The sequence below is a fragment of the Peromyscus leucopus genome, chromosome 8b (assembly GCF_004664715.2).
Source record: "Peromyscus leucopus breed LL Stock chromosome 8b, UCI_PerLeu_2.1, whole genome shotgun sequence".
Lineage (NCBI taxonomy): Eukaryota > Metazoa > Chordata > Mammalia > Rodentia > Cricetidae > Peromyscus > Peromyscus leucopus.
The window spans coordinates 67,508,075-67,530,840 of record NC_051086.1 but is presented as its reverse complement, the minus strand read 5'-3'; the positions used below and the strand labels follow the sequence as shown (position 1 = coordinate 67,530,840).

Below are 22,766 nucleotides of genomic sequence, written 5' to 3'. Positions count from 1 at the left end.
GGGGGAAAAAATTGTCTGAATTTGCTATACAATTACATTGTAATATTATATTTCTATCTTTTTCTTTTTAAGTCTCCAAATTGTATGGAGTTCAGTCTAAAAGAAAACCAAATCATTAGAAGAAAAAAAGAGAGTTAGGGAATAACAGGCAAAGAAAAAGGGACATTCTAACATATTGACCACTTGGGAGAATATTAAGATACAGCAGTAGAAAATCAGTTTTTTGGGAGAGGGCAAGGAAGAGACAGCATCTCATAGTCTGGCTAACCCCAAACTTCTATAGCCTAGTTTGCCTTTCTTGCCTCTCCCTCCTAACAGCTGGGACTACAGGTGTACACCACCACATCTGGCTTACACCTGACTTTACAAAGGAACTAAGGCACAAAACATGAACACTCTAACTTATAATCTGACTGAAATGTGATGGTCACAAAAATAAACTTCAAAAGCTGGAAGAAGGCCATTGCTAATAAACTAGGGTCCCCAGGCCATTGAGTGAAGGGCTCAACACAGCCAGCTTCAAGCTGTCCTCTCCTTAGCTGCCAGTACCAGGCGGCCTTTCTAAGGCTGCATGGACTGGAAACAGCTCAGTGTTTACCAGCTCTGATGCCTGCCCAGCAGCCAGCACCTGTACTGCTCCCCAGCACAAGCATGCACACCACCAGAAAGGGAGGTCATGCCTGGAAAATCACTGAGTAGCCGCCCAGACACTCTAGAAGCCACCACAGCCTGTCCCATTTCCATTGATTCTAGTCCTAAATTAAGAGAGAAAGTAGTGGGTCATCACCATGGTCAGACTCCTCATTCACTTGCCAATATTCTTCATGAAAGACAACAGAAACCCCACAATTGAACATCTTGGCACATGAAAATTTGTATTACATTGTAAACATAAAAGAGTATTATTGAAACTGACCTCTTATAATTCTTATTGTCTCAGCAGATATCCACCTCCAAAAAGAACTAAACAAAGAGAAAAACAGAGATTTGAAGGTTGATTTTTCTGTTTAATACCAACTTTATGTCAACTCTAGTTTTATTCAGTGTAGTACAAAAATAGTAAAATTCAAAATATCATGTTTTCTTGTAAATATTACTTAACTTGAAGTATAATGTTCAGTAATTAATTATATAAAACAAAAGCATTTCATATTCAGAAACTTTTATTTCTAAGCATACTAAACAACAGTTCAAGCTTATTATTTCATAAAATAGCTTTTCTGAAAAAAAAACCTATATTCAAATGCATTACACTTATTACTTCTAATACTTCATTAAAAAATGAGGCAATAGGGAGAAAATAACTTGATTCTCTAAAACTCAGGTTGAGAATGTTTCCAAATGGTCATTAAGTATCCACAAAGACTAGAAACCAGGGAGAGAACATTCCCACCATACTAAATCCGGAAACTCTAAAAGACAAAAAGAGTCTCTACTTCCCAAATCCTAGGTTTACTTCTAAGCTAACAACATAAAAATATTCAGGAAAGAAACTCTCCATTTTAATTATGGATAAGAAACATCTAGAAGCTTTCAAAACTACTCATGTGCAGTCAAGACCTCTGGCCCATGCCTGCAATCCTAGCATTTGAAAGGTATTGGAAGGAGGATCAGGACTTCAGTTACCCTTGGCAACACAGAGAGATCTAGGCCCAGTCTGGGTTATAGGAAACCCTGAACCCTGTTGAAAAAAAAAAAAGAAAGAAAGAAAGAAAACAAAAAGAAACAAAACAAAACACAAAAAGAAATAAAAAATGAAAAACTTCTAAAATACCCATGTGAAATTCCACTCCAAATCTACTAAATCAGATCTGCAGTTGGAGGGGATCCAAGAATCTGAACTACCTTTATTTTTACTTTATGTATGTGGGTGTTTTGCCTGCATATACATACACCGCTTGCATGCCTGGTACCCATGGAGGCCGGAAAAGGGCATTGGATTCCTTGCAATTGGAGTTGCAAGACCGTTATGAGCCATCACATGGGTGCTAGAAATAGAACCAGGGTCCTCTGAAAGAGCAGCCATGCTCTTAATCACTGAGCCATTTCTCCAGCCCCAGGTTTTTTATTTTTCTTTTTTTTCTTTTTTCCGAGACAGGGTTTCTCTGTGTAGCTTTGCGCCTTTCCTGGGACTCACTTGGTAGCCCAGGCTGGCCTCGAACTCACAGAGATCCGCCTGGCTCTGCCTCCCGAGTGCTGGGATTAAAGGCGTATGCCACCACCGCCCAGCCAGGTTTTTTATTTTTAAAGATTTATTTATTACGTATGCAATGTTCTGCCTGCATGTATGCCTGCATGCCAGAAGAGAGTATCAGATCTCATTATAGATGGTTGTAAGCTTGCCTGGAACTAAACTGAAGTCCTCTGGAAGAGCAGCCAATGCTCTTAACCTCTGAGCCATCTCTCCAGCCTCCCAGGTTTTGTTTTAAAATTGGTTCATATGAGAGTTTCATACAACATGCTTTGATAATATTCACCCTACCCTTAATTTTATCTTAATTAATATCTTAATCTTAAATTCAGTAGATAATACTAGTGTCTGGAAGGCTGAGGTAGAAGAATGGTCCATTCCAGACCAGCCTGGGCTACACGAGACCTTTTCTAAAACATAAAAGGGATGGCTTAGCAAGTAAAAGCACTTGTACCAAGTCTGGCAATCTGAGTTCAATCCCAGAACCCACATAGCAAGTTGTCCTCTGACCTCCACAGGCATGCTATGGCTTGCACACACACACACTCTAACAATAAATTAATGTTTTAAAAAAAGGGGGGGGGGGGGGGGACAAGAGTTAGCTGTTGGTAGGAAGCTAACTAAATAGCTTAGTACAATGTACTTGCCAACAAGCCTGAAGACCCGAGTTTGATTCCTGGGACCCACGTAGTACAAGGACTCCTGAAAGTTTATTACCATACATGTGCTCACACACACACACACACACACACACACACACACACACACACACACAAACACTAACACACTAAATAAATACATATATAAAGAACTGCTGAATTTAGTTGTTAGTTAAGTGGCTATAGATACCCAGAAATTTTCTTGAAAAGCAAGAAAGTACTAAGTAACTAAATAAACCCACTAAACCAAAATCCTAACAGAATTTCAAAACATTTCACCTGTGCACACAAAAGAACTAAATAAAGAAAGAAGGACTGGTTGAGAGTCTGTCTCAGAATCTCCAGATTATTTGATTTCCCTGCAACTAGTTACCAGTCTGGTAAAAGGCTAATTTTCCAGAAAGGGTAAACAGTTTCTAGACTGGGGGATACCAACAAGAGTAAAAAGGTACTCTTACCGAACTGAAGCTGGTAAACATGTTAAGACCTCACAAGATGTTTTGCAGAGTCTGAAGAATTGGGGTGGGCTGGGGTGTTAGACAATTACTAGCAGAGACCTTACACCACTAACACTAGGGTACCTGGTTTCTCACCCAGATCATCCTGCAACGCAGCCAACAGTCAGTAGGGCCACTCACATTGTCCCAAGCTCTAATAACCTCTTCAATCACCTTATTAAATATATGCGGGTAATTAAGTTATTACCAGATGTCTGAGAAAGTACCCAAATGAAAGAACCAAGAACAAATTACTTGAAAAAAAAAAGTGACTAAAGATTATGAAAAAGAGAATAGAACTATAAGGAGGGAAGAATAAGGTAGAAGGGCTCAATTCCATTTCTGTTAGCCCTCCCATCCCCAGTCACATAACCCTAGTCTAACCCTGAGAAAATACTAGACAAATTTGAATTGAGGAAGAGTCTATAATATAAATACTGACCAGTCTTTGGAACTTGAAAGTCATTCGGAAAAGCAAAAAACCTACACAGATCAGAAGTTAAAGTACACTACCACCAAATGCAATGCAATGTCATGATCTAGTTACCTGACAAGAAGACGATATGGGAGCCGGGCAGAGGTGGTGCACGCCTTTAATCCCAGCACTCGGGAGGCAGAGGCAGGCGGATCTCTGTGAGTTCGAGGCCTGCCTGGACTACCAAGTGAGTTCCAGGAAAGGTGCAAAGCTACACAGAGAAACCCTGTCTCAAAAAAAAACCAAAAAAAAAAAAAGACGATATGGGAGTGGGGGGGTAAACTCTGGGAAATGTCTTCAACAAACAATACTTTAGGAACGGTAAGTTCTTCTGTTGTGTGTGTGTGTGTGTGTGTGTGTGTGTGTGTGTGTGTGTGTGTGTTGGGACTGAACAACCTAGGGCCCCCACATGCTGGGCAAGAGAGTTCTGGTCTATAATGTAAGTTCCAGGGCAGCGAAGGCTACCCAGAGAAACTCCGTCTCAAAAAGATTTTTAAAAAAGGATCAGAATGCTGCTGGGCCAGCTGTGGCAGACTTTTCATATCTGCTACTCAGGAGGCTGAGGCAAAACAAGTTTAAATTTAAGCCCTTCCCTGGACTACGGTGAGTTCAAAGCCTAAGAATAGTTAGACCCTATCTTACTTTTTAAAAAAGCTCAGGTGTAGAGGGGTCAGGGACATCCCATGAACACGGATCCACAGAACCAATTGATGGGGACTTATGGGGACTCACAGAGATCAGGGAGCCTGTAAGGGATGACCTCGGTCCTCTGTATTTTATGTTATGGCTGGTAGCTTGGTGTTCTTGTGGTATCCCTAAAAGTGGGAGGGGGCTGTCTCTGACTCTTTCGCTGGTTTATGAGACCCTTTTCCTCCTTCTGAGTTGCCTGTCCAGCCTTGATGTGATGGTATGTGCCTGGTCTTTTGTTGTTGTTATTTGTTTTGGTTTTGGTTTTTCCAGACAGGGTTTCTCTGTGTAGCTTTGCGCCTTCCTATAACTCACTTGGTAGCCCAGGCTGGCCTTGAACTCACAGAGATCTGCCTGGCTCTGCCTCCCAATGCTGGGATTAAAGGCGTGGGCCATCACCGCCCGGCTGCCTGGTCTTATTGCAACTTGTTATTCTGTGTTTGGTTTATGTCCCTGGGAGGCCTGCAGTCAGGGTGTCATATATGAGAGAATAACTTTATTAAGAAAAATTTTTATTCATTTTACATACCAATCACAGATCCCCCTCTTTCCTGAGAAGAATAATTTTAAAAAGCCCCTGCCTCTGCCTCCTGAGTGCTGGCACCTTTAATGCCAGCACTCAGGAGGCAGAGGCAGGCATGCATTTCTGTGAGTCTCATGCCAACTTAGTCTATAAAGTGAGTTTCAGGACAGCCAGGGCTTCACCGTGAGACACTGTCACAAAAAAAAAAAAAAAAAACCACAGCTATTACTAAGATGAGTAAGAAATCTTAAATGAGAATATGAATTACAATTTTTACAATGTTAAATGGGAGAGGGGGTATAATAAGTAATTAAAACAGAAAAATGTCCTAATTCTTAGAAGAAATAAGCAGAAGTATTTATGGGTTTTTCAGCTTAGTCTGAAATAACTCAGAAAAACACACAACAGAGAGCAGTAAAGCAGATGTGGCAAAATGTTAAAAATTGATGAATCTGGGCCAAGGGGACATTGGTGTCCATCGAACTGTCATTGGTAAGCTAAAAACTTTTAAGCAAAAAGTTAAAAAATATATACATCCCATGTGTTCTCTCTCATAATGACACGAAAAAATATTCTCGACCCAAATGAGGGAACAAACCAAGAGTGTGGAAGACGTGGGAGATGAATTCTCCAGCAGCAGAAGAGAGGGTAAAGAGAATCCCCAGGGTGATGAAGAGGAGGGAGTCCAGGATGGCCATTAAGTGCCAGATGCAAGAAGCAAACAACTTAGGCTGGAGCCAGCCTGAGAAGTCTGACAGAGATTTTATAGATGAAAATTTAATGGACTATCTGGCTCATATCAGTGTCCTGGAAGATTTAGAAAACTGGTCTAGTTAATATATGATAACTCACAGAAAGCTAACAACAGAAATAAAGACCATTATTACCTCAAAAGAAAAAGTTGTACAGGAAAGAAATCAGAGGATACAACTAAATCCTATACAACATTTACACATTCATAATATAAACTTCCTGATTAAAAATAAGGCTATAGCCGGGCGGTGGTGGCGCACGCCTTTAATCCCAGCACTCGGGAGGCAGAGGCAGGCGGATCTTTGTGAGTTCGAGGCCAGCCTGGGCTACCAAGTGAGTTCCAGGAAAGGCGCAAAGCTACACAGAGAAACCCTGTCTCGAAAAACCAAAAAAAATAAATAAATAAAATAAAAATAAAAATAAGGCTATAAAGTAACTCATCTGGGTGGTCAGCTGGTGGATATAGAAAAGATAAAGATGAATAGTGAGGATAAGGAGTAGATTGAAAGCCAAATCTTCAGTATCTATCGTAAGATATCAATAAACAATGTTTAACAGCTGCAACTAGACAAGTACGTTACTCACACACAAAAACACATAGCACAAATATATCTACCAAGAGAAACTGAAGTAGGAATGCTTAGGATTTTAATCAACTTTGTGGACCATGTAACTTTTTAAACTATAGGCAAGGAGTTAGAAATGTGGCAGAGCACAGGTCTAGGGTGTGTGATGCCCTGGATTCAATATAAGGGAGGGAGGGAGATAAGAAGTTGCCAGGTAAGGTGTGACCTATACCTCTAATTCCAGGACTTAGTGACCCCAGACCCCAACGATAATAAATTTCTGGACAAAAATAAGTTTCTGGACATTTAGAGATTCGTAACATTTACACAACTTTAATCCCATCACTTGCGAGGCAGAGGCTTGAGTTCTAGGCCAGCCAAAGCTACATAAAGAAACTTTATCTAAAGCAAACAAACAAACAAAAATTTATAACATTAAATGTAAATTATCTAACCAGGCATGGAGGTACAAACCTGTAACCTCACTACTTGGAGGAAGAGGCAGAAGGAGCAGATGTCACAGTCAGCCTTGGCTGTAATGGCTCCAATGTGAGTTGGAGTCCATCAGTAAACTGTGTAAAACCATGTCTGAAAACAAGCAAACAACCTGGGTGAAGTACCAGGAGCCTCTAATCCCAACACAAGAGCCAAGAGGATTGTTGAAATGAAGGTCAACCTGACCTACAAAGTGAATACTAGACCAGCTTGTAAGATGTCACAAAGGACAAATCCAGTAAAATATTTCATAACTAGTAAGAAATTAAAGGGGAGAGGGAACTGCACAACTTTAATATTAGCACTCAGAAGCCAGAGGTAGGCATATCTTTTTGAGTTCAAGGCCAGCATGATCTACAGAGTGAGCTCTATAGATCACAGAGAAACTCTGTCTCAGAAAAAAAAAAAAAAGGCAGGGGTGGGAGGGGGAAGAAATTAAAAACACTGTTTACTATTGGTGTGGGTAACAAGGTGGCTGTAAAGCAAAAAACAGGAGGGTAAATATTGTTTTACTCTTTTGTACTTTTTGAAATTAACTTGTATATGCATCATTAACTGAAGATTTTAAAATAAGCTTAGTAGCCAGCTTTCCTGTTAACCCAAGATGCTATGACCCCTTATCTTGAGCATTTAGACAACGAAAATATTATTCACATATTAGTACTGTATGTTTTGCTGTGGAATTGACTTTTTTTTCCTTTTGGAACTCGCTCTGTAGACCATACTGGCCTTGAACTCAGATCCTCTGCCTCTGCCTCCCAAGTGCTGGGATTAAATGCATAGGCCACCACTACCCGGCTAGGTCTATTTTCAAACTTAACAAGTTCATTCAAAAATTTCAAACTTTTGTTATCATGTAAAAAAAAAAATTATTCATACAGGCTAGTTATAAGATGACCTCTTCATAACTTGGACATACAGCCACGTGACTTCAATCCCCAGAGTTATAGAACAGTGACTATTTTTGCAGTTCCTCATGTAATGAAGAGTCAGAACAGAATGCTGAAAGGATGGAATGAAGTTGTCTTCTGGCATCATTTGAGGCCATCAACCTTTAGGTACAGTGATTAACATCCCTTTGGGGTTTCATTTTTTACTGTTTCTGAGAAAGCTTTCTTCTTAGGCAGGCCTTGGCTCACCTGGAACCTGCTATGTACACCACACTGGCCTCAAACTCATGGAAGTCCTCCCGTTTCTGCCTCCTAAATTCTGAGATTACAGACAAGGGCCACCACACCCAACAAAATCCCTAATTGTGAAACTACTTCTTACCTGTCTCCTTAGACGTCCCCAAGCCAGATGGCGTAATGGCAACTTGAATAACAAATTGGTAAGAGAACTCAATCATTAGGACACACTTAACGAAGATTAACTGGCTAACCTTGTAAGAGCTTATGCCAGATCAGATGCACTCTTCATGTAAGTGCAACATCCGTGTAAAACTACAACCAAGCTTTTTTTTTTTATTATTTAAATCCTGTCAAATGAACCACTACATTCAAGTAAAGCTGAGAATTCTCACTGAAGTTTCAGAAATTAAAAAACAAACAAACAGGAATAAACTACGTAAACAGGAATCTGTTAAAGTGGATGACCGATGAGGACTGCCTTCAAAGGGCAGTGAATAAGAATTTTCTTTCCAGCCAATGAGGCTTCAGTGTTTATTCACTTCTTCATAAGCCTATTGATTTAAATGTATAGAAAGGTACTTGATGTATAGCTTCTACAGTTACCAGTCTTTAGGAACAAGCTAATGGTGGTGAGATGGCTCAGCTAGCAGACAAGCTGAGAGCAAGCCTGGCCACTTGAGTTCAATCTTTGGTGATAAGAAGAGAGTGAGGGAACCAACTCCCCAAAACTGTCTTCTGACTTTGCTCCCTCCGGTGCCATATGCACATATAAATATTTTTTTAAGTTAGACAATGATGAAATAACTTTTTTCTAAAATGCTGAAAGAATAGCCAATATCTCCCAAGTAGAAACATTAAATTTAAGTGTATTATTATACAATTGTTTATTTTGTTTCCTCATCCAATAATTAAGGTATTAGCCAGCCTAGAAATGACAAAAACAAAAACAAATTTAAAAAAAGAATACCTAATTTTTTGATATTTCAAAATGATGTCATCTACAAATATCTTGGTCCTATTCATAGATACCCTGGGACTCATGTGACGGGGGGGGGGGGGGGGGGGGGGGGGGGGGGGGGGGGGGGGGCCGGGGGCGGCGCTGTAGGTTGGAAATGCCTTAATTTTAAAGAAAGGCGCAGTGGGGCTGAGGATGTTGAGCTGGTGAAGTGCCTACTTAGAATCCACAAAGCCCTGAGTTCAATCCCCAACACTGCATAAAAAAGGTGAGAAGGGCCAGGTGGTGGTGGTGCACATCTTCAATCCCAGCACTCGGGAGGCAGAGCCAGGAGGATCTCTTTGAGCTGGAGGCCAGCCTGGTTCCAGGACAGTCTCCAAAGCTACACAGAGAAACCCTGTCTCAAAACAAACAAACAAACAAAGGTGAGAAGGCCAAGGAGACAGCTCAACACATAAAGGTACTTGCCAGGAGCCCACATGGTAGAAGAGAACCAACTCTCGTAAATTGTCTTCTGACCACATATAAGTGCGAGCACACATGCACACGCACGATAAATGTAAAAAATAAAACAAGTATGGTGGTGCACACCTGTAATCCCTGGAGGTAGCTCAGCTGGTAAAGGGGATTGTTGTTGAGTTGGTGATCCGAGTTCAATCCCCAAGGCTCACAAGACACAGAAGGAGAAAACAGATTTCAGACTGTCTTATGATCTCCACATGACATGTTTATGCTCCCCACAAAGAATGAATAGATCCAAGTTATGGGGTTGTTTTTTAAAAGGGTAGGGAAAATGACTCTGCGGGCAAAAGCACTTGTGGAGCCTGACAACCTGAAGACCCACGCCTGACGGCTGTCCTCCCACCTCCACACACGGACCTCAGCACCTTCCTGACCACACGTGTGCACATACAAACACACAGGAAAACAAGCAGATCCAAAACAAGGAAGAAGAAAAATAAAGGAAAAGCCGAGTGTGGCTTTTAATCCCAGCACTTGAGAGGCAGAGGCAGGCAGATCTGAGTTTAAGGTCAGACGGGTCTACAAAATTCCAGGACAGCCAGGGCTACACACTACACAAAGAAATCCTACCTAAGGGGAGAGAGGGAGGGAAAAAGAGCAGAGAGAGGAGAGAAAAGAGCAGGGGGAAGAGGGAAGAGAAGAGGGATGAGAGAGAGAGAGAGAGAGAGAGAGAGAGAGAGAGAGAGAGAGAGAGAGAGAGAGAAAGAAAGAGGAAGAGAAGAAAAACACAGAGCAAAGTATGGTGGCACATGCCTAGTACTTGGGACACTGAGGAAGGAAGACTCCAAATTCAAGGCTGAACACATGGAGACCCTCCAAATAAAAACAAAACACTAGCTGCAGACCAGTTAAACCAGTCCGTGGGACAGGTAAAAATTTTCCTACTCACTAGCTGAAAAGTGCTCTACACATGAACCTGTTCACAGCACTTCAGAGTTCTCCAAGGCTAGCTTTCACAATGACACTTCTTGGATATTACCTAGTTATGGTCTGATGTATAAATTCATTAAGTGAAAGGCCCAGTATTTCCCAACTTTTCCTCCCATCTTAAAAACAATTTAATCTTACCTGTGACGTATTTCTATTCTACTTTGGTAAAAACATAAGCAAAACCTCTACAACAATAATAAACACAGGCAGCTTTAGAAATTAGTATTTTACTGTTGACGGCTTTCACAAACCCACAGGTTTTGTTAATTATTAATGGGGTCGCATCTATATTCCTGTTAAGGCTTAAGTAGTACTTAGAAATAAAGAAACGGAAGCCAAAGAAGTAGGAAGAGACTTGCTACTTTGCAGCAAGCAGGCATCTACTACCTACAATGCTAAAAGCGATCCTAGTTTTAAACAACACAATGCTTTCCCAACAAGTGCTTGTCAAGTGAGCACAGAAATCCCCAAGACAGACAGATGTCAAGGGCATCACCATTCATGAAGCAACAAATTAGGTATTCCTGTCCCCTAACAGAGAGGAAACTATGTAACCAAAGAAAGCATACTTCCCAGCCTGAATTGTATGATGAGAGAGGAAAATGAAACAGAAAAGTCAAAAGAAATCAACTTCTGAGAGTGAAGGCCAGGTCATTAGATTTATTCTGCACATTGGGAAGTTTCTGAAACACTTTATGTAGACATGGAATCAGGAAATCCTAGAGTCCTTTGATTTGTCTTAAATCTCCCAGCAAAACCATCTAAAATTATTTCCCCTGAGCAGTATGCATACTCCTGTATGCTTTTATAAAAACCCACAAGGCCTACATGAAGCCCCTGATCTTTAAATCTGATTGGAAGTGTCCACTTGCCGGATACTCAAATCCAAAAATAATACCGGCCCAGACGTGGGCAGAATCTCCACGCACATTTTCCTCTGAAATCTTTAGCTTCCCATCACGTTCTTAGGTCCTATTTTCAAGAGCTGCCCTAAACCATCAAGACTAACGCCAAAGGAGAGTTAAGAACTGGCGAGTACGCTTTTCCTACTTCCGTCCCTCATAGAAACCCTTAAATGCTCCGAGCAGGAACTGGCAGAGGGACAGCCCGCCTGGCCTGGGCTCTCCCCGCGATACAAAGGCACAGTGAGAGCCACAGCAGCCCGCGCCTCTGCGCCCCACACCTCTCTGGGCAAGAGAGGAACAAGACTTTCCATGCAACCAGACCCAGCCCTCAGCACCCGCCTCCCACGTGCTCGTCTCCTCTCGGAGCCCAGGGTCGGACGCAAAGATTCAGCCCGGCGAGTGGCAGCAAGCACCGGGCAGACACACCGGGTCCTCCCTAAGGGCCCTGGGCGGCACTCCTCCCAGGTTCCGGGGTTTCGGCCCGCGAGCCCGGGACCCCAGAGCCCTCCCCACGGAGCTCGGGGGAGGGGACCTGGAGGCCGCGGTGCTGAGGGGAGGACCCGGCTGCCCGGCCGGGGGGCTGCATGGGATGGAGCCCCACCGCGTGCGAGCGGGCGGGCGGAGGCTGTGAGGCCGCCCCCTGCCGGCTGCCCGGCCCCGGCCCGGGCCGCTCCGGGTTGGGCTGCGGCCCTTCCCTCACCTCAGGCTGGCGGCACGCACCGACCGGCGGTCGCGGAGCCCCTGCGCCGAGGCGTGCTGGACAGGAGGCGACGCGGACGGCTCCGCGACGGCTGACAGGCGCTCGGCAGGCCGGCTGGGCACCCGGGCCGAGGAGGGCGGGGCTTCGGCGGCCCGCCCCGCCCCCGGCCCGCCCCCGCCCGGCCGCCCACCTCAGTCACCCAGCCCCATGAGGTACGCGCGCGTCCGGGGTTACTCCAGGCCGTTCACCTCCGACCCCGCTCCGGGCAGCGGCGCGGACCGGGCGCCAGGGGGAGGGGGGCGAGGCGCGGGCTCGGGCCGGCGTCAGCCAATGGGCGCGCGGCGCGGGGCGGGGCGACGTGAGGCGATGCCGATGGTCCGAGCGCGGCTCTGCCATTCGGGGCCGAGCGGTGCGAGGGCGGGCGGGTCCGGGACGTGGTGGTTGTCCCTTCTGCCTGGGAGGGTTTGGGGCCAGCCCAACGGCTCCACCTCCCGGCGGAGTGGATGCAATGGTTCAGCTCGAAGCTCCCAGCCAGAACCTGCGGCGAGTAGCGCGGGAAAGGAACCCAGAACCCAGCGGTGTGGTGCGGTAGGCAATGTAGGGGCGCTGCCTGGATGGACCGTAGCATTCATTGCTAATGCTGACACTAATAAGGTCGGTATCGTGCCCATCCACTGCCTTCAGATTGATGCAGGCTAACCAATGCAACTAGTCCATCACCAGCCCCTTTGCTTAGCTCCCCAGCCTACCTCAAAGGAGCTGTTGATGATGGATTCTGGAGTACTGAAGAGAAGACTTAATAAAGAAAGTTTGGTGGGCAAGACCCGGTACAAAGGACAGCAGTCTCATGCCTGCCTAAAACAGTTAAGTGCCAGTGAGTCCTGACTTCTTAGGTTGCCTTCCATCCTGTACTGGGGGTTGCTCCAAGCCTATTGAGGGGAAGCCAACAAATTTCTCTAGTCTGCCACTTCACAGCAAGACTTTCATGGCAGTGTGTATTGTCGATTAATGGTGACTGGAAGAATTCCCAACACAACGCAGCCATTGGGCATAGGTGCAGTAACAATGAGAGGAGACCCATGTGAGTTCTAACCTATTGCAAAAATGCAGAGGAGTACCCAGAGTTCTTTTCCCAGTCCTTACACGAACCTGTGATGAAGGCCAGGAAAGGTGCAGAGAACACCATGGCCAGAAGAGTATTTCAATGCCAGAGGGCAAAAAGTGAAAAGGGTAGAAAGCCACACCCCAGGAAACAAATTCTTGGATGGAAGCTAAGACAGGAAGATACTAAGATTGGTCAACAGGAACAATGGGATCCCTCATTACCATTAGGTGGCAGCTTATCCAAGAATTTATCCACTCACTTTTGAAGTAATAAGGATTGGAAACAAATTGGAGAATTAGTGAATTTTACAAAACAGTGACCTATATTTTAACAGTAACTGTGTCATTGGGATAAATTTCAGCTGAACAAAGAAACTCAGAGCTTTAAAAAAGAAAAAAGATAATTGAGCAAGACTGTCTGGTTTAACAAGATGTTCGACTTACTAAGAATGATCTGGGAAGCTTTGCCTCTTCATAGGAGTACTCTCTGAAGCTGGCATGAAGAAGTGACCAAGGAAAAAAATTTTAAAAACCTTGGAGTTGCCTCTTGTTCTTTTACCTTTTATATGGTACAGTCTCTTTCTCTAGGATTCTTAATGGTGTTGCTGTTTGTCAGCTTTAGGGATACTGCAATAATGGTTTTACCCTCTAAACTTCAGGACAGTGGGATGTAACCATTCACCTCACACATGCAAGACCCTGGGGTCCATTCTCAAGTGAGGTATTCAAATAGTCCAGCTTTCGGGGAGTCCAGCCAGGGACATGGTTTAGCAGGTACAGGTGTTTACCATCCAGCCTGAGGATCTAAGTATTATCCTTAGAACCCACATGGTTGAAGAGGAAAACTGAACAAAGTTCACAAGTACACTGGGGCATGTACACACACACACACACAAAATGTCAAAAAAAAAATTTAATGAACTACTCAAGGAAAGGCCTAATGAAAGAGCTCTAAGAAAGAGTGCACTTAGGCAGAGGCAGGAGAATTGGGCCTTAGGAGACTGAAGAAAAACACAAAATAGCAAAAGGCTACAGGGAAGAAAATCAATAAGGATAGCCCAAGACCACTTCCAAAGAATCTGTTACCAAATGCTAGGACGCAGACAAGAACTGGCAAAGGACTATTTCTCTAAGACAGTGACTCCTGGAACCGGAACTAGTCCTGTGTGCTGTGCTGTGTGAGGCAAGCCAAGACCTGCCTATCCTACCCTAGGCTTTTTAGAGCTGGTCTCCACGAATCCTTGCCACACAAGCCGCATGTCTGTAAGAGGTGGAGGAAGAAAGCCAAAGGGTGGAGAAAACATACCATACAAGACTAACAGGTAGAAGAGAGGAAGTGAGTACACATTTTAGAAGCTGAAACTAGAGGTCTTTTTCTGGGCTGAAGTCCTAATCTACAGTACCTCAAGGTGTGTGTGTAGGTGGTGAGGGAGTTGGAGATAGGGTCTTTAAGGACCTTACTAAGTTAGAACAAGATCATTTAGGGTAGACCCTAGTAAAATAAGACTGGTACCATTAAACAAATGAATATTAAGATCCAGAGAAGATCCTTTGAAGACAGGGAGAAGACAATGATTGACAAGGCTAAAAGAAAATTTTCAGAAAAAAAAAAAAAAACAACACTGCCAACATTTTAATCATGGACTTTTAGCCTCCAAAAATGTGAAGAATTCTATATTGTTTCTGTGATGTGGTATTTTTGTTATAACCACCCTAAAAGACATAACACAAGGTCTCCACATTTTTTCAAGAAGTCGTATAGTGGCTGGAGAGATGGCTCAGCAGCATTGACCACTCTTCCAGAGGACCTGGGTTCAATTCCTAGTACCTATATGGGTGTCTCACAGTCTGTAACTATAGTTCCAGGGAATCTGACACCCTCTTTTGGCTTCCTCAAGCCCTAGACACACATATGGTACACAACAAACATCCAGGAAAAACACTCATACAATTAAAAAAAATTTTTTTAATTGTGTAACGAGGAAGTCAGATCTTCCTGTAAGTAGCCTGAGGTGACCTGTGAAAATGGTTCACTACTTTCTTGACCCAGAAAACCCTACAAAATCATGCAAATCAAGAGGTTCAAATCCTCATGTTCACTTTAAGAAAGCGATATTCCCCAGGCCATCAAGGCTATGCATATTCAAAAAGCCACCAAGTGTCTAAAACACGGCACTTTAAAGAAGCAATGTGTTCCCTTCTAGCAGTATAATGGTGGAGTCAGGTTGTCCAAGCCAAACAATGGCTCAGGATACAGGGTCTGTAGCTCCAAAAGAGTGCTGGGTTTTTGTGTCATGCTTAAAAATTCAGAGAGTATGAACTGAATGGTTGAGATGTGGGTTCTCTAGTCACTGAACATATCCAGGTGAACAAAGCACATAAGATGTGAAGACAGAGCTCATGGCTGAATTAGCCCATATATGTGCTCCTCTGCGACATCCAGATGATTGTCACTGAAATGAACACACTGTCCCAAAGCCAGAAGAGGAGGGTGCATAGAAGAAGGATACCCCAGAAGAAACTGAAGAGACAAAAACTTATAACACAGGAATAAATTCAGCATAAATAAATGCAAGTTTAAAAAATGAGGGGGGAACTGGGCAATGGTAGCACATACCTTTAATCCCATCACAAGGGAAGCAGATCTCTATAAGTTCGAGGCCAGCCTGGTCTAGAAAGCAAGTTCCAAGACAGCCAAGGCTACACAGAGAAACCTCCGTCTCGGAACACACACACAAATGAAGTTGTCTAGAGGTAACAGGAATTGATCATAAGCATCCCAGCTCCCCTCATTGATCTCTTTCCCTATTATGGGAAAAGTCTGAGAGATCCTTGTCTTTATAGTGATTACAAACTATTTGGGAAGACAAAACTAGCACTCTTAAACAGCACCTATATCTCATTCCTTAGATGATAGTCATGAAAATTTGTAAAAGGCATAGGTGAGAGATGATAAATTTTCAAAAGCAGATAAGCCCATATTTATCTAAATAGTATATTAGCATTTTCCATGTAGTTCCATTTGGCAGTCATTTCTGCTTTAGATAAGAGCAGTATTTCTCAAGGTATGTTGCACTGGCCACCTGTAATAGGAACACTGGAGTGCTTGTTTAAAATGTAGATTCCTGAGGCTGCAAGATGGCTCAACCTGTGATGGTATTTGGCACTAATCATGATGACCTAAGTTTGATCCCCAGGTCCCACATGTTGGAAAATAGAATTAGAACAGCCTCCTACAAATTACCTGACCTCCACAAGTCATGCTCATACCCACATGCGCCCCCCCCCACACACACAAAAACTGCAGATTCTCTCATACAACATATACTTGTATATATGAATATATGCAATCAATATATACAATACATTTTTAAAGAAAAGAGGAAAAGGGGCTGGCAAGATGACTCAATAAGACATTTGCCACTAAGCCTGATGACCTGAGTTCAATCCTGGAACCTACAAGATGGAAAATGAGAACAGATTCCCACTAATTGCCTCCTAATTTACACACACACACACACACACACACACACACACACACACACACACACGCATATATATTTATGTATCTATGTATGTATGTATGTATATGTAATTTTTAAAAGGGAAAATGTAGACTCTCTTAAAAAGGAAACCTAGTCATTGTCCACAATGAAGTTTGACAACACAAGTTTAGTATTTAGCATTATTGCCCCCCTGTTTGCTGCCAGAGTATCTTGTTGAATAGCAATGTCTCCAACATCTGTATTTCTAAGATAGCAATCTTCAGGTCAGACTTGAATTGAAATAGAGAAGGAAAGAGTATCTTTATAGTCCTGGAGCTGGAGCTCAGTGGTTGAGCATCTGCCTAGCATGCCTGAGGACCTAGGTTCAATGCCAATACCACAAAAGAGAGGGGGAGGAAATAAAGTGCCGTATAGAAATGGAGGCTGGGAGGTAAAATACCCAGATGTTAGCTGGGTGTGGTGACACAAACCGGTAATCCTCGTACTCAGAAGGCAGTAGCAGGAGGATCACCACAAGTTTGAAGGCAGGCTAGTCTGCATAAAGGGTTCTAGGTCAGCCAGGGCTACATAGTGAAACCCTCAATAAAACAAAATAAGACAAAATCAAGATGCCTTTGCCCAGTGACCCCCCAATATACATAGTCTGAACTGGCTTCTAGAACTTCCTATAATTGTTCTTAATTTTTATTATTTTTTACATGCATTGGTGTTTTGCTATGGATGTCAGGTCCCCTGAACTGGAATTACAGACAGTTGTGAGCTGTCCTGTGGGTGCTGGGAATTGAACCCGGTCCTCTGGAAGAGCAGCCAGTGCTCATAACCACTGAGCCATCTCTCCAGCCCCTCCAGAATTGTTTTCATACCTTTCCTTATGCTGTCAGACTTATCATTCCTGCTGTTTTTCTGAATCTTTTTAGTCCTTGAAAGTCTCATCTTCTCTTAGACACTAGCTCCTCCCTAGCTTCCACTCATCTCTCTCCTGTGCATCCCAGCAGCAGTATGGTTACCAGCACAAGATACAGTGTTTAAATCCCGCTGTAATTTTGTGTGCATGTTGAATACAGCATCCTACAGTTTAGCACCCCTCTTTGTAACTCTGAGAGTAAGGCCAGGGAAAGATATTAGTTAGTGTTTCATTGATTGAAATAAAGATTAGCACTGGGCAATGGTGGCACAAGCCTTTAATCCTAGCACTCAGAAGGCAGAGGCAGGTGGATCTGTGAGTTCAAGGCCAGCCTGATCTACAGACTGAGTTCTAGGACAGCCAAGACTATACAAAGAAACCTTGTCTCGAAAAAGAAAAAAGAAAAGAAAGATTAGCACTGTACCTGAGAGGCCACTGTGCTCCTGATCTCTGCTTATCAGTCTTCACCTTGCCTTTGGGAGGCAAAGCCTCCAGTAAGTTACTTAGCAGTTCTATTGATGATCAGAATTCAAGAGAGCCAGCCCCTTGCCAAAAAGCTGTGGCTCCAGTTGTAAGATAAAAGGCACAAAGGCCTTATCTGAACACCAGTCCCTTTGCTCTGGTCAACCATTCAGGTTTGTCCAGAGTTAAGAGCCTTACGGAACCTCACACCATAAGGTCAGAAAATCTCCTCATGGAGCCCTCTTTATAAGACTGGTCCTGGTGTCGAAAGGCAAGATTACATTGCATAATGAAGAACAGTGTTTATACTGGAGACTGCCCACGATATTTTCACATGGACACCAGGGTTTTCAGTGTACTTGGGTTTTCACATGTCATTTCAGCTCCCCCTCCCCCTTATGATCTAATCCCAAACACTTCCAGTCCCTACTACATTTTAGGAAGTCCCACACCTTAGTTTCTTCTTCCATGAGAACTACACACAGATGTGTGTGTGTGTGTGTGTGTGTGTTATAGTGTGTATACATATACGTGCATATACACCCATACCGCAAAACTAAACACCTGGAGAAATGTTAAAGACCTTTTTACTTAAAGGCAGAAAAACAGGATAATTTATTTACTTGTTGCTTAGTCCTGGGATTCTGACCTTGTGTTGTTCTGCTTTACAACCTACACACCTCATTCTCCTACAGCCATGAAAGACTCCTGGCTAATTATTTCCTTCCCCTGTCATTAACCTCTAAGTTTTTTCAGTATGTCCATTACGTCATATCAGACTTTAGTTTTTCCTGCTGCATGTTTAGGCATTTGTCTTCCTCAAAATACCCTCAACTTCCCCACTGCTGCTGTTATACATGAAGCACAATAAATACTAAAAATAACATAATATTTGCAGTCTTTACTATTAAGGAACACTGATCCATTAGTTAACTTCTTCTTATCCTTTCATTCCTATTTTCTTTTTCTTTTGAGACTCACAGCCTGAACTAGCCCAAATTCTTCCTGCTTCTCCCTTCAGGTTTGTGACAGCCACGCCTATCTCCCTTTATTGGATATTAAACCAGCTTTCACTGCTTCCGTCTTTAACAAGAAAAGTACTTCTGATAAATAACCTAGACATACAGGTAGGAAGCTATCGAACAAATCCTGTTCACCAGTGGACCTCCTGTTTTGATACAACTGATTTGCTTAATGAAAACAAAGGATGATGACAATGGAAAGGAAATGTAGCTTAAATCAACGAATGAAATGCCCATTATCTTTTGAATAGGAGTCAATACAAACTGAAAAGAATTGATTCTTGGTAATCTAAGGCAAAGATAAGGGAAGCGTCTTTTGTGCTATACACCATTTAAAAAACAAAACAAACAAACACAAAAAATCCACCCAACTTGAGCTGTTTAATCAGAGACCAGGCCTAAAATCCCAAACCTGTCACTAATTAGCTTTGTCACTAATTAGACTGTGAGCAAGTGGCTCCTTTTCTGTGTCTGTTTCCTTGACTATACAATTAACTCTATATGGTGATATTGTGGATGAAATATAACAAAAAAAAAACCTCTAATACAGAGCTGGAAACAAAGAAGTCACATAGAAAATATGACTTGCTCTTTTCTCTGTATGTCCCCTTCACTCATTTTCTATGAGTACTTAGAAAACATTCCTATGGATGTCCACTTGCTTCAGGAGTTCTATGGTATTAAATGCTATGTTATTAATTCAGGATAGCAGAGCATATACAAGGACTAAGCAGCATTTTACCCTTGCTTGCAGAGAGGGAGCAAATGTCCATGATCTTGGGTTTTGAGACCAACCAAAGGGATACACCTGGGTCTGCTCAGGCTCATTTCCTGTTATACTGGAACAGTTCTTTGGCCCCTCTGTCAAGAATATGGAACAGGGAGCTGGCTCAATGGTTTAGAGTACTTGCTGCTCTTGCAGAGGACCCAGGTTTGATTCCTAACACCCACGTGGTGTCTCACCATGATCCATAACTCTAGTTCCAGGAGATCTGATGCTCTCCTCTGACCTCTGAGGGCACCAAGCATGCATGTGGTGTATATACATACATGCAAGCAAAACACTTACATATAAATGAATAAGTATAATAAAAAATTTTAAAGAATATAGAACAAGTATATGTTACAAATGGAATTATTATTAAAAACATCTTCTTAGAAAGTAATTTACGGGGCTGGAAAGATGGCTCAGCGGTTAAGAACACTGCTTGTTCTTCCAAAGGTCCTGAGTTCAATTCCCAGCAACCACATGGTGGCTCACAACCATCTGTAATGAGATCTGGTGCCCTCTTCTGGCTTGCAAGGATATGTGCAGACAGAACACTGTATACATAATAAATAAATAAATCTTTAAAAAAAGAAAGAAAGAAAGAAAGAAAAGAAAAGAAAAGAAAAGAAAAGAAAAGAAAAGAAAAGAAAAGAAAAGAAAAGAAAAGAAAAGAAAAGAAAAGAAAAGAAAAGAAAAAGTAATTTACGTACCGGGTGGTGGTGGCACATGCCTTTAATCCCAGCACTCGGGAGGCAGAGGCAGGCAGATCTCTGTGAGTTCGAGGCCAGCCTGGGCCACCAAGTGAGTTTCAGGAAAGGCACAAAGCTACACAGAGAAACCCTGCCTCGAAAAACAAAAAAGAAAATAATTTACGGGACTGGAGAGATGGCTCAGAGGTTAAGAGCACTGGCTGCTCTTCCAGAAGTCCTGAGTTCAATTCCCAGCAGCCACATGGTAGCTCACAACTATCTCTAATGGAATCTGATACCCTCTTCTGGCATAAAGTCGCACATGCAGATAAAGCATTCATATACATAAAATAAATAAATATTTAAAGGAAAAAAATAATGTACTATAAATAGTCAAGCTGAACATAACTTACATATCCTCTAACCTAGCTTCAATTTATATTTATACCCTGGGAAACCTTCAAATAAGTTCCAAGAATATTGTAACAGTAGAGTATTAAATTGTGCTACATTCATAAAATGGGGTATTGTAAATCACTAAGTACAAACAAAAACTTGCTACATGAAACATTGTGAATCAATTTTAAAATTAGTACTGAGCAAAAAATTAAACAGAGCTGGGAGTAGTGATGCATGCCTTGCCTTTAATCCCAGCACTCAGGAGGCAGAAACAAGCAGATCTCTCTGAGTTCCAGCATAGTCAGAGCTGTGTAGAGAGACACTGTCTCAAAATAAATGAACAAACAAACAAACAAAAAAGAATATATAGGTTTCTAATTTTAAAAGACAAGGCAGTGGAGGGGGTGGTGGCACACACCTTTAATCCCAGCACTTGGGAGGCAGAGGCAGTCAGATCTCTGTGAGTTGGAGGCCAATCTGGTCTACATAGCGAGTTCCAGGACAGCCAGGGCTACACAGAGAAACCTTGTCTTGAGGGGGGAAAAAAAGACAAGGCCAGAGCGATGACATATCCCTTTAATTCCAGGACACAGAGGCAAGCAGACCTCTGTGAGCCTTGTCTGTATACCAAGTTGCAAGCCAGTCAGGACTACATAGGACCTTCTATAAATAAATAAATAAATAAATAAATAAATAAATAAATAAATAAATAAATAAATAAATAAATAAATGGCAAAGATCTGAATGAATGAGAACGAAGTATAATGATTCATATATATGAAGGTTGCCACAAAGGTTCCCATTGCTTTTTATTCCAGTCTAATTTTTTTTATCAATTATTTATCAATTCTTTGGGAATTTCACACCATGCACCCCAATCCCACTCACTTCCAAGTCCTTCCATATCAGCCCTCCACCCTTGTACCTCCCCCCAAAAGAATTTTTTTTAACCTATGAGTTGCTGGATCAAGTGAAGGGGAAGGCTCTCCAGGACTCAGGGCAACAGTAGGACACCAGAGGAGTCTCTGTGAGGGTCCGCTGTCAGTATCAATGGTGCAGCAGAAGCCGGAGGCTTTAACCAGGCCAACAACTCATTGCAACACTTGAAAGTAAATCTGTTTGGGCAAAAGGGTACACTTCATGAACAACCTAAAATTTTTAATAAGAAATTCTTTTTAAAAGAGGCAAAACTCACCAGGCAGTGGTGGCACATGCCTTTAATCCAGCATTCAGGAGGCAGAGGCAGGCGGAGCTCTGTGAATTTGAGGCCAACCTGATCTACAGATCAAGTTCTAGGACAGCCAGGGCTACACAGAGAAACCTTGTCTTGAAAAATGAAAAACAAACAAAAAATAAACAAAACAAAACAAAAAAAAACCCAAAACTCATTTGTAGTGATAAGAATTAGATAATAGTTATTCCTAAACTGGGCATGGTAAGTTTTCCCTATAATCCTAGCACTGGGCAGACTGAGGCAAGACTGTCACAAGTTTGAGTTTGACCCTGTCTCAAAACATTAATTAATTAAGAAGACTGGTGAGATGTCTCAGCAGGGCAAGGTGCTTACTGCTGAGCCTAGGAACCTCAGTTCAATTCCCAGAATCCACATGGTAGAGGGACTGAAATAATTAAGGGCCAAAGAGGTTAAGGAACTTCCTTAACAATTCAATCAGTGACGGGGCCTCAACTAGAACCTTAAAAGGCCTCCTGGCTTCTGGTCAAGGGTTCCTCTTCCAGACCCACTCTGACTGTTCCTTCCTTTTTTCCTACTCTCTTTCAGAGGTCACAACTGGACACAGCATCTCTACCACTAGATATTTTGTCTTAATTTTAGTTTTGTGTCTCTGCTCCACAGAGTGCAGATTTCAGCATTCCATTTGACTTTAGGGCAACCATGAGTAGGTTCAGTCCTTAGTATACAGA

General features: G+C 42.6%; 1 protein-coding gene across 4 annotated transcripts in view; it reads right to left on the bottom strand.

The window, feature by feature from the left end:
- The window catches only part of Acaca (acetyl-CoA carboxylase alpha), a 266,901-nt gene that overhangs the window by 202,920 nt on the left and 41,215 nt on the right, over positions 1-22,766 (bottom strand). For 2 of the 4 annotated variants that reach the window (XM_028890514.2, XM_028890515.2), the window contains exon 2: positions 917-963. In XM_028890514.2, coding sequence (XP_028746347.1) covers positions 917-963 — 47 coding nt within the window. Of the gene's footprint in view, positions 1-916; positions 964-11,988; positions 12,125-17,926; positions 18,024-22,766 lie in introns of those variants that run through there. The other 2 variants (XM_037201549.1, XM_028890516.2) reach the window with 2 other exon arrangements.